A 15340-nucleotide genomic window follows, 5' to 3' on the forward strand; every position below is an offset into this window, starting at 1 on the left:
ACTCTCTTCTACAAATTTAGCAGTAATCAGATACTCCTAGGCTAAGGCTTACTTGCTTTTCATAAAAAAATAAAACGCCAAAATTACGTATCAATACCAGGTCTTATAAGAGTAAGAGGGAGCAGAGGTGATGCCATCTATGATTGGGCAATTTTGTTTTTGGTTTCTTTTTTTTTTGGCCACACCTTGCAGCATGTTGGATCTTAGTTCCCTGACCAGGGATCAAACCCATGCCCCCTGAAGTGGAAGCACAGATTCTTAACCGCTAGACCGTCAGGGAAGTCCCTGATTGGGCAATTTTAATTATCAAATGCAATACCAGTGTTTTGAAAACTAATGTACAGAATTTCTTTTTAAAAAATACTGCTGGACTACAATAAAAAATTGCCATTTCACAAAATATGTAAGGTGTAAGTGTGAAAACATTCAGTGGAATGTCAGTCAGCTGTTTCAATCAATAAAATGCTTCTCAATAGCTTTTCCAGAGCTATGTATATTTTCAATAGGCATATTTCCCTGAGTTGAAGAGACACAGCTGACAGTCTGGGGAGAAAACCAGGATTAGAATTCTCAGGACAGAGTAACAGAGAGGAGAGGATGGTACAAGGAGAGAATCCCAGAGACGTGCAGAATATCCCTTCGTGTACTCCACTGAGTACTGAGCAGCACGTGACATGTGTAAGAATACCACTGGAGACTCATGAAAAGAAGCATCCAAAATAATTAAAGCAGTGTTTCTCAACCTTTTTTTTCCTTACCACCCTGACCCAAGAGCCTTTTTAGATTTTTTTCTCCCTAATTGCCCCCATGAAATTTTAATACCACTGTATACCTAATTTATACACTTCGGCCCTTTAGAGGGTCACAAATCATTGTACTATGTAAGACTTTTCACACACACACACACACACACATGCATCCCAACAAAAAACACAATTTTTGCCAAGTTGGAGGTGATATCATCACCAATGAGAACGCACGCATTAGACGGAACAGTGCCTGGTTCGCACACAGGAAACAGTGTCCTGTTCCTACCAGCCAAACCAGAAAAACTCATCACTCCCAGAACCTTGGGTAAAGTACTCAGGAAAAATTATCTCAGGAGTGGAGAATAATTAGCCTATTTTGAAATTAAATAACATTTATAGTAGGAACAAAATTTATAAAATATGGATAAATCTGCAAAAGATGTAAATGTGGAATTACAAAATTTGCTGAGGGAAATTAAAAATGACCTAAATAAATGGAGAAATATAACTTGTTCATAGGTAAGGAGAACCAATACTGCTAAAATGTTGATTTTTGCCAATTTCATCTATAGATCAACACAATTCCAATTTCCTTTTTCCCCAAGAGACTGACAAACTGATTCTAAAAAATTCACATCGAAATGCAAAGGACCTAGAATAGTCAAAACAATTTTGAAAAAGAAAAAAGTTGGTGGTTTCAAGACTTATTATAAAACTATAGTATCATAATGGTGTGGTATTGGCGTTAAGCTACACAAATACATCAATGGAACATAACAGAGTCCATAAACAGATCCACACATATATCAACAATTGACTTTTGATAAAAATGCAAAGGCAATTCAGTGAAGAAAGTATAGTCTTCTCAACAAAAAAATTGTTTTTTGACCGTGCCTTGCGGCTTGTGGGATTCTCAGTTCCTCAACGAGGGATTGAACCCAGGCCATGGCAGTGAAAGCCCAGAATCCTAACCACTACGCCACCAGGGAACTCCCCTTTGCAACAAATATTTTAACAACTGGATATATCCATATGTAAAAAAGTGAACTTTGACATACACCTTGTACCACATGCAATTATTAACTTGAAATAGGCTGTAGATCTAAATGTAAAATTTAAAACTATAAACTTCTAGAAGATATGAGAAAATCTATGTGACACCGAGAGACTTTTTTAGACACATGACCAAAACAAAAATCCATAAAAGAATAAATTGATAAATTGGACATCACCAAATTTTTAAACTTCTGCTCTCCAAAAACACTCATAAGAGAGTGAAAATAAAGCCACAGATTGAGGACTTGTGTCCAGAACATATAAAACTCAAAAGTAAGAAAACTATCCAATAAGGAAAAAAACGAGCAAAAACATTTGAAAAGACATTTCACCAAGGATACAAAGATTGCCAAGAAGCAATGAAAAGATGCTCAACATCATCAGTTACCTCAGAAATGCAAATTAAAGCCACAGTGAGGTACTCATCTATTAGAATGTTTAAGATTAGAAAAGACTAATCATACCAAATATTGGCAAGATATGGAAAAAACTGTAGTTCTCATATCCCGTTGGTGGGAATGTATAATGGTATAACCAGTTCGGAAACAGCTGGCAGTTTCTTAAAAAGTTAAACATACACCTACCATATGATTTGACCATTCCACCACCATATATTTACCCAAGAGAAAGGAAAGCATATGTTCATACAAAGACTTGTAGACATGCCTTCACAGTAGCTTTATTTGTAATAGATGAAAAAGAAAAACAACTCAAACTCTATCAACAGGTGAGTGGATAAACAAATTGTGTATATTGATACAACTGAATACTATTCAGCAACAGAAAGTAATGAACTGTTAACACATGCCTCAACATGGATGAATCTCAAAATAATTATGCTGAGTGAAAAGAGTTAGATAAAAGGAGGACATATCGTATAAAGCTCTGGAAAATTCAAATTAATCTGTAGTGACACAAAGCAGATCAGAGGTCAGGGGCAAATGGAATCCTTTGGGAATGATGGGAATATTAACTATCTTGATTGTGGTGATGGTTTCACAGGCATATACCCACCCATGTCAAAACTTATGAAATTATACACTTCAAATATATGCAATTTATTGCATGTCAATTATACCTCAATAAAACTTAAATAAAAATAGGCTGAGGTGCTACATGAGACTTACCAGACCAATTAGTAATTTCAGCTCAGGCTGAAATTTAGGACACAATCTATGACATTTTTACTATGCTATATAACTATCATTATTTACCCACCACCAATTTATACAAACATGTCCACTAAAATTGCTTCAAATAAAGGACTTAGAGGACATTTAGTCTATTTGGGAAGTTGATAATATATTTAAATAATTCATAATAAATCCCAACATTCTAAGTTTTTCTTGCATGCTCTTGCCTTCTGAGTCGGCCTACACTCTGTTTATGGAGTGTGTATCCCTCTAAATAAACCTTTTACTTTAAAAAAAAATAAATTAAAGTTTTGCTTGGCCACCAGAATGTCTGTTTACTTGGTGAATTTATCTCATTTATTACCAATTAGCAATAAAGACTAAAAATAACCCAAATGCCCTCCAAGAGGGGGACTGGTTAAATAAATTGTTATAAACACCTAAGTGTAGAACTATGTGATTATAAAGAATAAGGAAGCTCTCTCTAGACTGGTATGGACTGATTCCCCAAATATACGGGATGAAAAAAAGGAAAATGAAGAAACATATATGCTAAATAAAAAACAATGAATGGAATACAAAGATAAATCACCACCAGTTTCTAGCTGCAAAAACAGCTGGTATCATTAGACAAAACCTCCTTTGTTTCAGGACCAGCATAACAGCCATTTAGTCACAATGACATGGAACATACGCTCGTTTACGGATCTTGGAGGAAACAAGAACATTGGTGAAGAAAATTTAAAAATCTGAGGCTGAAATCTAGAAGCACTGGCAAGAACAGAGGAGAGGTGCAGTTTCTAGGGATGGAGAAACTACAGGGCAACCCTCTCCAGGGTGGAAGCCGACCTGGTTCTTCTCTCTTCACTACCTCCCCGTTTCACTCCATGCTCCGTGGAAGCCAGCTGGGAACTGGGTGGGTACACTTGAGATGGGGCTGGAGGTTTGCAGGCCACAATACTAATTACTGTAACTACAGAAGACCATGTACACACATACAGTTTTGGGACAGAGAGTTCACATAACCTCAAGTAACTGAGTGAGGAGGTTTTTAAGAACCTCTCCAGAAACATCAACAGCTTTGGTGTACTGACAGCCAGCAGAAGCGACTTGTGGTCACAAGAAAGATTTATTAAAGATTAGAGCACTTCTTGCTAATTTCCAGAAAAGACTAGAGAACACTGTGAAGAATGAGGGTGGGTGGAATTCAGGCAACCTGTGTAAACTTATGGTTTACTACTTTGTGTAAACTGCCAACTATCTTATTACAATTTAATAATGAAAACAAATGATCTGCTTGTGTGATGTACACACACACATATACATACATGTACATGTATGTATTTGCCAAACACTTTATCTGACAAAGTAAAAGCAACATCATTTCAATGATCCCAGAAAGTATTTTTGAAAGCTTAGAAGATGTTAATAATTTTGAAGACTACTTTGGCAAAATCAATCCCAAAATATTCTGAATAAAAAAGTACATCTAAATTCAGAAACCAATATGTAAAATATACAAGGTAGCATTTTCAAAATTATCAAGTTTATATGATACAGGCAAGATCTACTGACTAGCTCTTAATCAATTCTTTTGAGTTTAAAAAGGGTCACAGTCACAGAAGTCATAATCTAAGACTTCCTGTTTTAAACACTAAAAACGGTGTTGGCTAGATTATAATTACCCCCAGTCTGACACTACTTCGAATGACATTTTTAACCAGCCAAAAAACATGGCACTAAGGGAGGCTTGTTTATTCACTCATTTGCAATGCTAAAATTTAATAGCACTTGACTACGAAAATCAGGATCACATTTGTATTACAGTCTAAAAGGTAGGAGTCCACAAAGAATGTGGACATAACTTTTAGGGGGAAAAATCCATTTTTTAACAATTATTGTTTTATGGCACTATTTGGCAAAAGAAAAAATATTTCTCTCCAATTTACTTTGTTATTTCCCCAGCTTCTGTCAAATCTACATAGGTTCAAATGTCTGTTCTGCTATATACTTTCTAAGTTTTAGTTCTGTCACCTATTGGTGGGATGGAAATGTTAACCTACCAGCTTTACAAGATTGCTGTGTGAGTTAAAGCAGGTACCATAAAAATGTTTAGGCACATCACTGTCTCTGAAATAAAGTCTATAATTAACACCAATTTCTATCACTGTGGATTAAGAAAAACAATTTCTGCTTGTAGAAAATTTTCTTATAAAGTCATACCTTTCCTCTGAAATGTGTTATTAATATTTCAAATTAAATTATTTGGGCTCCACAACATGGCATGGCATTAAGTTCTGGTAAATCCTAGGGAAAGGCATTTATTATTATTATTATTTTGGCCACATAAATCTGAAAATACAAATGAAACCTTCTGGGCAAAAGCAGGAGATCATTCAAGGTCACTTGGAATTTTTAGAGCATCCCAAATTTGGGGTATGAAAAAAACATGAAGGCCATTAATGTAATCCCACACATTTTACAAAAGAAAAGTGAGTCCTAATAAGTGAAATGGATTTGTTCACGTAGCATAAGGGTAAGAAGATAGAAGCACTTAGGTCTTACAACTTATGTTCCAACTGTTCTTTACATTATGTATACCAAACTGCCTTTAAATTTTTTTTGACCGTTTCACCTGTTTGTTTTACAGTGCTTCTTCCATATCCAAGTGACTTATTTTTCTAAAAGTTTGCTATTTCAACAATTTTTTAGGCAATAAAAAATCTTCTTCTACTAGGTTACCTATCCAAACAACTATTTCCCTTTTATTCCTTCATGAAAATGCTGATTTTCTCCAGATACGGAGTGCAATATAATCACTGATGATAAGCCTCTCACCCTAGGGGATGAACCAGGTGATGAACAATGACTGATCTAAGCAAAAAGTTAATCCCCTTCTACCTCTGCTGGTGGGCTGGTTTACAGTGGGCTTGTAACCGAGGAAACTCAGGGGGAGTTTTGTGGGGATTCTGGAAAAGATCTTTTTGCTTGATTAAAAAAGAAGAAAAGGAAATGTACAGGGAGAATTCCCTTTCCACTTTCTCTGGCTGTTTGTCTTGAGTGCAGGATACAACAATCATTTCTTTAGCAGGAGGAGAAAGCCAAGAGTCTCACAGAGAAGCTCACTCAGAGATATGACATTACTGTCTTAACCAACCCCCCACCAATCACCTTGTTCTGGATTAAATTACTATATAAGCAATAAACCTATATTTACTCAGACAGTCAACTACTTGTGGCCCAAAACCTCCAAATATAAAACTCCAGTATTTTCTAGTGAAATCATCTCAGCTAGCTTCTACAATAAAAGACTTCCTTCTCAGACCAAATAATATGAATGTGTAATATTTTATATCAGTTTTTAAAAAATCAATTAGGTGTGTTACTAAGAAAGATGCTATTTAGTGGTCCACAGTATTCAGAACTTCAGGATATGACTCAAGAAGCTAAGCTAAAATAATTAACAATGTTTACTTAACAGCATAGAACCAAATCTGAGCTCTTTTACCCACTCTAAAATTTTATAAAAATAACTGCAAAAAATGTAAATTTCAAAAAGTCAGCTGTTATTCTCAAATACTCATTTAAATAAATCTATTTTAGAAAAACACCACTGTCGCAATGACATAAAGCTTAAAAATATTTTATTACCTATCAAGAGTGAGTGGGTTTTATATTACAAAACAGCGTAAGTTTTATTACACACACCTGCACATACAAACATACATACCTGCCTCTTAAAACTCTATGTGATTCCTTATCATAGAGGACAAAAATAGAAAAAACAAACAAACAAACAAACTACCATGCTAAATTAGAACAATGGCCAAAGGCTTAACACATCTGATAATTATGACTATACTCTCAACTATGAAGAGTCACACGAGAAAAGCAACTGTAAAAAAATTTGTCAAAAACCCATGAATCACTGAAGACAAAGTCACTCTCAAGAAGGGTCTACTGCTTTGAAGCACTAACCAGACTTTTAGTTCTAAGCTTGGTTCTAAGTTTCAGAGCAAGAGAACAAGCTAGGAGATGTTAAGAAACAATGTTTTAAAAGTAAGCAAGGAAAGGAATCTATAAGGAGAAAAGCAGAAGCTAAAAGTCATAAAAGTTAGGGGGTCACACACTAGTTACAGATAACACAATACCTCCCAAGGACATCACAGCAGAATAAACTGATGCTCAAAAATGATTTTTTGAGCATAAAATTTTAAATACTTAAGATAATTTGATTATTATGGCAGAAAAGCAGTTGGCTATAATAAGACTTTGTAATGATGGAGAAATTAACCATGGTAAGTAGGATTACAGTCCAAACTTTCTCACCAAGATGAGATTTGTTAGTTCCATTTAAAACAAACAAACAAAAAATACTAGAGTTAAACAGAACAGAAAGCCTTCTTCTCCTTTTCCTGAGTCTATACCCCTATATTTATTTTCTGTCTTACGGAAAGTAGACTCTCTAGAACACCCCAATTACGTAAAGTGACCAGCGCTCCATTTAAAATAAATCCTGAACTAGTGCATGTTTCCAATAAATGTAAACTTAAATGCAATTCATTTAGGAATGTTTAAGGAAAAAAATGTAATGATGAACCATTTTAGTTAAAGATTCAAATCTATTCAGTTAATTCAACCTTTAAAAATAAGATAAATACCTCTTATATCTACTTAACATCACATCAAGTGGTCACAATAGTACTGTCCAAAAGAATGGGGGAAAAGATGAGAGTTGGAGATGAGCTGGCAGAGCACAGCTTTCTTAGAACCGGCCAATCAATTCCAGGTCATCTGTTTTGCTGTTGCTATAGGGACCTTAGGAATCATGACCTCTCCCCACTCTCCATCATTCAGAGAACTGAATTATGTATGAAAAAGATACTGAAAACATTCACTTCCAGTAAAAATATATACATTAATAAATTTGATCTTATTATAGTTAATTATATATTTTCAGCCTCAATTTAGTAAATTAAAAAAAGTTTGGCCACTGGAGAAACATATATGGAAGGAAATTATCCATATGCCCACTCTTTCTAAAACTGTCCCTCAAGTCAGTCCTGAATGTTAAATCCACTGTATCTTTAAAAGTCTGAGGAATTTTCAAACAATATGTCTTTATTTACTGCAAGACCCCAAACAGATGAATCTCTGTGTATAATGTTATTCACAGAAAGCAAATTTGATCTCACAATCAAGTTAGATATATTATAAATTTTATAGACATGTCTCTTCTTTCAAGTTCACAAAAAAAGAACCCTCATCTGAAATGCACACAAGTATTTGACGGTGAAGTGTCATGATGTCTATAACTTACTTTCAAATGGGATTCAGCAAAAGAAAGAAAAAAATATATGTGTAGTATAAATATAATCTGTGTAAATATGGGAGAGAAAGCAAATGTGGTAAATGTTATCAATGCTGGATATAAGTGGAGGTTATATGGGTATTCAAAGTCTTTTTTCGACTATTCTGTGAAAATTTTCAAAGTACAAAGTTGGGGGAATAAAAAACCCTCATTGGCTCCTAGTTCTCCTGTGTTTTAGACATTACCCTGAATATACGTCCAGTCCCTTCCTGTTTGCTTCAAGACCCTTCTACCCTCGTTTAAAACAGCTGTTACAGAATTGTGTTATGTCTTTTAACAAAAATCATAACTCTAGGAAAGTAGGTTTCAAGGCTGGTATCAGTGAAACTGTTTTACCTGAAAGTTAACATCTTCTTTCTTAAATATTAGTGCTCGAACTTCATCAGGATCTCCATTAAATATAGCTTGCACCAGTGATGGCTAAAATACAAGAGAGTAATAAAAACATTAATCACACCACATGGATGATTCTAAAGGTATTTCCACATAACTTTTAAATCTAAAAATTTTCTTCCCTATCATAATAATCACTTGGCTTTTGACATGAACCAAGTTTCATGAAGTCAAATCATATGAAAGTACAGGATTCCTCCTTGGGAAAAAAAAAAAGGCCTAATTAAAAAAAAAAAATCAATACCGTATGACCAAAATTAGGTAGCATAATAAGCATAATCAGATTTTATTTTATATGAGTGGAGGCCTTTTGAATATACATACGGTAAAAAGAAAGTCTCTTCCAAATACAAGTGTGACATCTCAACATCTACTTGTGGGACATAACTTGTCAAACAAGTAGTTCCTAGCCCATGTGGAGGCCCTCGAAGGCCTCCTTGAAAAGTTCTGTTTGGGGCACCAAAACAACTTCCATGGGTTAGTATTACATGTATAAAGATAAAAACCCAAAGAAAGAAAATCTGGCAGTTGATGAAAATCACTACTATTCGAAGACCAAAAATTACTGTAAACCTGAATAACATGAAGAGGCAGACACGTGAACGTCTAAATATAACAAGTTCTTAATCAACGACACAGCCTGCCTGATAAGGTATCATATTATACTAGTCAAACAAGAAATTAATTGACAACAGCATTAAAAATACGATTAAAGATGAAGTCTGACTCTTTTTCATATAACAGCCTTGCATGTAAATACATACAATTCATTACAGAAAAGGCTGTGCCTCGGTGTTGCTGGCAGTAGTCAACCTTTCCTAAAACATACAGTTCCTCATTCTTGTTATATTGGTTTTTAAAACCACTAAGTGAAAACAGAAATGTGGTTGCTATAACTACTATCCTCAAATTATTTTTAAAAGTCTTTTTAAGAGATTAAGAGATAAAGTCTGAAATGTTATCTAAACATCTGAAAAAGTGAAAATCAGAAATGTGTGCATTCATATACAAGTAATATTGCATCATATTCACACACCTATACTGCTTTAATTTGGGTTTTTAATGAAACTAGTGCAAATTACATTTATTCTTAAAAAATAAAATTTACCCTACTAGTTCAGTAGAATACAGTAAACATAAACTCTCATATCTTACCAACACACTTCTCAAAGGTGGAGAATGTAGGGACTTATTTTCCTGTGGCAATTTAGAAATGAATGCAGGAGACTCATCTTCTACCTCCTCCAAAACAACAATACACACTCGACTCATTCGCTCTTTTAAAAAACTGAATTCTAAGCTATGTGATAAAAGTCACAGTTGGAAGAGCGCAAGTAGTTTTTCCTCCTCTTCTGTACAACACTTAGAATCATTCTCTGAACAGCGCAGCTGGTTTTTTAAAGTTAATAAATACTATCGGAAAAAGTGAAGTTTAAAATTATAACTACATACTTGTAACTTACTAAGAAAACAATTCTGTTATTTTCGGTTGGGTTACTGTAAAACTCAAAAGAAATTTGACATCAACATGTCAATAACTAAAACTGAGTCCAGGACAAGCTCATTTAAAAATATTTTTCCCCTACCAAAACAGTCATATCCCTCTGTTTCACAGAAATTTACTTGCATAAAAAGATCACTGTCTGGGTGACATCAACACACGCTGCAGAATAAGATGAGAAACAACTGCTGTGACAGAGAAGATCGCAGCTGTACCCGCTCTTGCCTGCAAGGTCATATAGTTACCAGTAGCTGGCTTGCTTATAATTGAAAATAAAAAATAAAATCTCATTGTTCTGTTTCCACTTCTAATTTGTCTTCATTTCTTCAGCTTCACTGGTTTAATGCTGATACTATCCAGAAAAAAAATACATCTAGAGCTCAATACAAATTCTCAAAATGTTGCTCAGAGGTTGACAATTCTTTCTGTGTTTGAGGAAGAAAAAAAAAAAAACACAACACTCTGCATTAATAGCAAAGCTGCAGTACATTTACATGCGATGAGTCAGACCACAAGAGACAACAGGACTCTTGGTACTAGAATATGGCTTGATTAATCCAGATATTCCATATAAGAAACACAGTTAGCTTTATTCCCATCGACAGCATAGGCAAGGCAGAGCATTCATTCTTCCTCCATCAGGCAGTGGTCTGTAGCTGCTCCAGCAAAAGGACACAGGCACCAGGCAGAAATGGTGTTAGCGGAGAATGCAAATGGAAGAGGCAGGCTGAGAAGGAATTAGAAGGCATCTGAGCTCAAATTACTGCTTCAGGCTTTTCATTTTTAAAAAAGAGAAGGGAAAAAAACCCCAGTAGTTTATCATTCCAGTGTTTTCTTTGATCTCCACATGAATACAGCTTCCATTAAAGAGTCTTCATTCAGAGGAAGAAACAGCAGACTGTGCATCTTCTTTGAGCCAACTACTTTATTCAGTCATCTGCCTCTGTGCCAGTATAGTTTCCTTCCACTGTGAAAACCGCTACAGTTACCCTTTCCAGTCGATTTCACTTGCTTTCCTGTTCTTCAGATGATCTCGCAAAATGCCACTGACACCTCCAAATGAGTAGGTCCTTAAAAAATAGAGAACCTCAGGATCCGCGCCACAGTAGCATTTCAACTGAGCAAGTCTGAAGAGCAAAGACTGCAGAACCGCAGAATGAAATGCCTAGTAATGCTCACATGTTACACTTACCAGAGAGCTGAGCTACTGCTCAGGATGCAACTTCCTCTAGCAGGAGAAAAAAAATAGTGCATTTGGACAGCCTTCACAATGAGAAGGTTCATGCCAGTTCTGTGACTAATCCAGATCAAACTAAAAAACTCTGTAACTGAAAAATGAGTGCGCTTTTAACATTTTCCACGAAAAGCCACAAGGAAATCTGGTGTACTGCCTCTGCTGACTAACACTGGTTTTAGCAAGTAAACAATTCCAAACAGCTTAACTGCTTTCATATGTTACAATATAGCAAATGTTTAACCCTATAGTGACAGCTGCAGTGATAATGTCTGCAGTGAATCCATAAAAGAGAACTAGAGATAAAGCATTTTATGAGAATATAAATACCATGAACCTAACGTTTTCTTTTTCTCATTTTACCAAGACCATTTTTAATCTACTAGATGTTATTTTCAAGAATGCACAGTTTAAACAAAAGAAATTTAAGATTTGCTAACAATTTCTAAGTTGTCGACTTTAATCAACCAAGTCATATTTTGAAAGGGAAAAAATAAAAATTTCATATTTTAGAAACTATAATTGTAAAATTCTATTGATCACTTGAATTTCACAAAAGAAATAATTCTATCTTCCCATCTGGATGCGGAATAAAGCCTTAAATCTGTTAAATAGCTATGTAAAACTATTGTTTCAAGTCCTTGGTAGTGAAAAGGCACAGGGTAACACAAAGCAAAAAATCTTCTCCCTTCCTATAAAATTAATTATCCCAAGCTACAAATAAGTGTCAAAAACAACCAATTTATTGTTGGCTTTCTCTGTTTCCTCCCTGCTTCTCTGCTTACTCAAGGATGGGGATATTTCCCCACAGGAAAACTACTAAGAAAATACCATGACCTCCTCAATCTTTGTTCTTTCTTCTATCAACCAGAATTCTTATTAATAAACATAATAGTTATTCTTGAACATCTGTGATGTGCTAGGTGCTATACATTCTCATTTAATACTCACAGTGACCTTGCTACACTGCCATAGTATAGAAGAAAAAAACAGACTTAGAGATTAAATATTATATCCAAAGTTAGGCAAATTAATAAAGTTGTACCTAATTACAAACACATGCTCTTTCTAATCTACTCTGCTTCCACTGATTGTACGCACACACTCTCCTGAGAGCTTTGCAACCTATAATTGCAAAATAGACTGTAAAAGTGATTTTAAAAGACAAACAATGTATAATGATTGAGAAAAGTTTAGGTAACAAAGGAACATACTATTTACCGCGATAATATTCCCAAACAAGTTATTTTTAAATAGGTACTTCAGGGCTAGTGTTACCTCACACGTTTAAGCCAGTTGACTTACCAAAAAACAAAAACAAAAAAACCAGCATGATATAGATAAATAAGAGTGCCAGAATTTAACAACAAAAGCCATTAGGTATCAGTTTATGAAAAAACCTGTAACCTTAACATAACTGTACCAAGATACTATGCTAAAAATTCGGTTATTTTAAAATATATAAATGGTTTTAAGCCAAGTTAAAGACATGCAAATATTCTGACATTCAGAAATGATGTTAACTGTCACCACAGGGCTAAATAAAAACTATCACCTTGATGTCTGAAGTATCTGAAAACGAAACCACTATAGTAACAATATCCTATATTCTACTGTCACTGTCAGGGTTCTGCCCAACCCCCCAAACAAAATCTCTTTTTATATGGACAGTTTTAACTTGTTCCAAAGTATCCAGTGTATAAGTTCACCTACTTAGACTTAAGCAGTTACATCCTGTTTTCCTGTTCTAGGTCAACTTCCATACTTAGGTTTTTCCCAACCAGAAAGCAAGCTCTTTGAAGGCAGGGGCTGTGTTATACACATATTTTTTCCTTCCAATTTTTTCCATCTGTAAATAATTTCATTGAAATAAATTATATTATGTCACAAGAACTCTGGAATAGAGTAGTAAAATTACAAAAGACAATGGGGGGAGGATTCATATGCTTTAACCTGTAAACACGGGAGGCTTTAAAGTGCAACAGAATGAGTTTCGTGCCTCTAGTGGGAAAGCAACTTAAATGTATTCAACGTAAGTTGACAGCATATAAAACAATGATGCTGAATGACAGCTAACACTACGGGCTCAGGAGTCAGCCTACCTGGAGTTCAAATTCTGATTCCATTATTTATTAGCTGTGTCCCTGGGCAAACTACTTAAATTCCCTGAGTCTAAATTTCTTAGACTTCCAAGAATAATAATCTCCAGAGATTTTTACCTAGGAGACACACAGTAACAGCACAGTGTTTGAGAAGATAGGCTTTGTAGCCAAACTAATCTAATCAGGCTTCCCTAACAAATCTAACTGTGTGACCTTGAGCAAGTTATTTAACCTTCCCGTGAATCATTTCAACATCTATTAAAGAACTGAACAGAATCTACTTTATAGTGTTATTAATAGTGAAGTTTAAAATAAAGATAATATTATTATTACAGATATTTAGGAGAGTTGAAAGATATCCATTGTGAAGACACAGAGTTAAAAAGAGGGCTACTAAAAACCTCCCCCTACTGGTGAGGTGATTCAGACTGGTGTCTGGAGATCCCATTCAGTTACTAAGTCCCCACCCTTTTCAGGCCTCTAGAGAGACTTTAGAAGCTTGTCTTTACACTCCAGTGTTTAAGTGTTACTGGGGGAGGGAGCAGTAAACTTAGGCAAGAAGTAAGACTACAGGGTTTGGCATTCCTCCACATTCATTGTATTTTACAGTCTAGGGAAAGAGGGTAAAAAGGACTGGCCCATAATATATTAAATTATAAAAAATACTGAAATATTATACATAAGTTAACAGCACCATATAACACTGTTTTATATCTCCTCCTGAATAAGACAGGCCCCCTAGTTTCAAGGAACTCACATCTTAAAGGAAAAGGACACAGGTAAATAAGTATTTAAGAAATTAGGAATGGAGAAAGTGGAGAAAGCACTCGTGATGAAAAATTATTGACAATAATTGTGCAAATTTAAATTCACACAACTTAAGTTTTTGTTGTTGTTGCTTCCTTTTTCAGCTGAACAATGGCAAGTGGATGTGGTTTTTTCTTGAGGCATTTACTTTTTAGGCCAAATTAGATTAATTTTTTAATAGGCCAACAATTTCAACCCTGACAACTTGATAATCCTTCCATTCTTTATGCTAAAATGTACCCTATCAAAAGCTTACTCCTACTCTTCACACAGAGTCTCTTAATGGAAAAGATGGTTTAAAACCTTCACTTTACTGATAAAAAACATCCTGAAAGATTATTTTTAGGTTCCCAATTTTGTTATAACAGAATTTCTTTTTTTGACACAAATGATTTTTCCTTTCTGCATAGAGAGTCAACCCAAAGCTTGTCTTATCGCTTACAAATCTGTGAACTCCAGATTGATTACTATAGAATAAAATATCTTATTTAGGGTATGCTAAGTGGTTACTCTGTGCCAAACTAGTCTCTGAGTATTAAAAAATAAAAAGCTTGTGAGATAAGTGAGTTCAAATCATGTTTCAGAAACATTTCTCATAGTTCAAGGATCCTGAACAATCCTCTTGAGTTACATGCCTCATCAGTCCATATACTTTAGAAAAAGTCTTATGAACAGATTTAAAAGCAAATGGGGGTGCAAGGAAAGGGGGGGATCAAGAAACAGCTGCTCTCTAGGCTACTGGTCAGATTTCCTTGTGATTAGTACAGCCACCGCAAAACTGTCACTATATGTTTTTAAAATGATGAATTCAAAATCCTTATAAGAGATCAGATTTAATTCTCTATGTGTAATGTATTTATCAACCAGATCATTTTTTTAATGTTTACCGATCAAACTTCCAAAATGACCATCAATGTTACCTTAAGATCTCAATTGGTTTCACCCTACCAGCATAACGATAATTGTTAACCCTTTCATTATTATAATATTACTA

The 15340-nt window shown here is 34.8% G+C and overlaps 1 protein-coding gene across 4 annotated transcripts in view; it reads right to left on the reverse strand.

The window, feature by feature from the left end:
* Positions 1-15340, reverse strand: part of ANKRD28 (ankyrin repeat domain 28) — a 172745-nt gene that overhangs the window by 100838 nt on the left and 56567 nt on the right. For 2 of the 4 annotated variants that reach the window (XM_061194706.1, XM_061194709.1), the window contains exons 1-2: positions 9858-10041; positions 8646-8729 (exon numbers count right to left, since the gene is read on the reverse strand). The exons of 1 other annotated variant lie outside the window; for it this stretch is intronic. In XM_061194706.1, coding sequence (XP_061050689.1) covers positions 8646-8729; positions 9858-9974 — 201 coding nt within the window. In that variant the 5' untranslated portion in view covers positions 9975-10041. Of the gene's footprint in view, positions 1-8645; positions 8730-9857; positions 10042-15340 lie in introns of those variants that run through there. One more of the 4 variants, XM_061194707.1, reaches the window with a different exon arrangement.

The sequence above is a fragment of the Eubalaena glacialis genome, chromosome 6 (genome assembly GCF_028564815.1).
Source record: "Eubalaena glacialis isolate mEubGla1 chromosome 6, mEubGla1.1.hap2.+ XY, whole genome shotgun sequence".
In the NCBI taxonomy this organism is placed as follows: Eukaryota; Metazoa; Chordata; class Mammalia; order Artiodactyla; family Balaenidae; genus Eubalaena; species Eubalaena glacialis.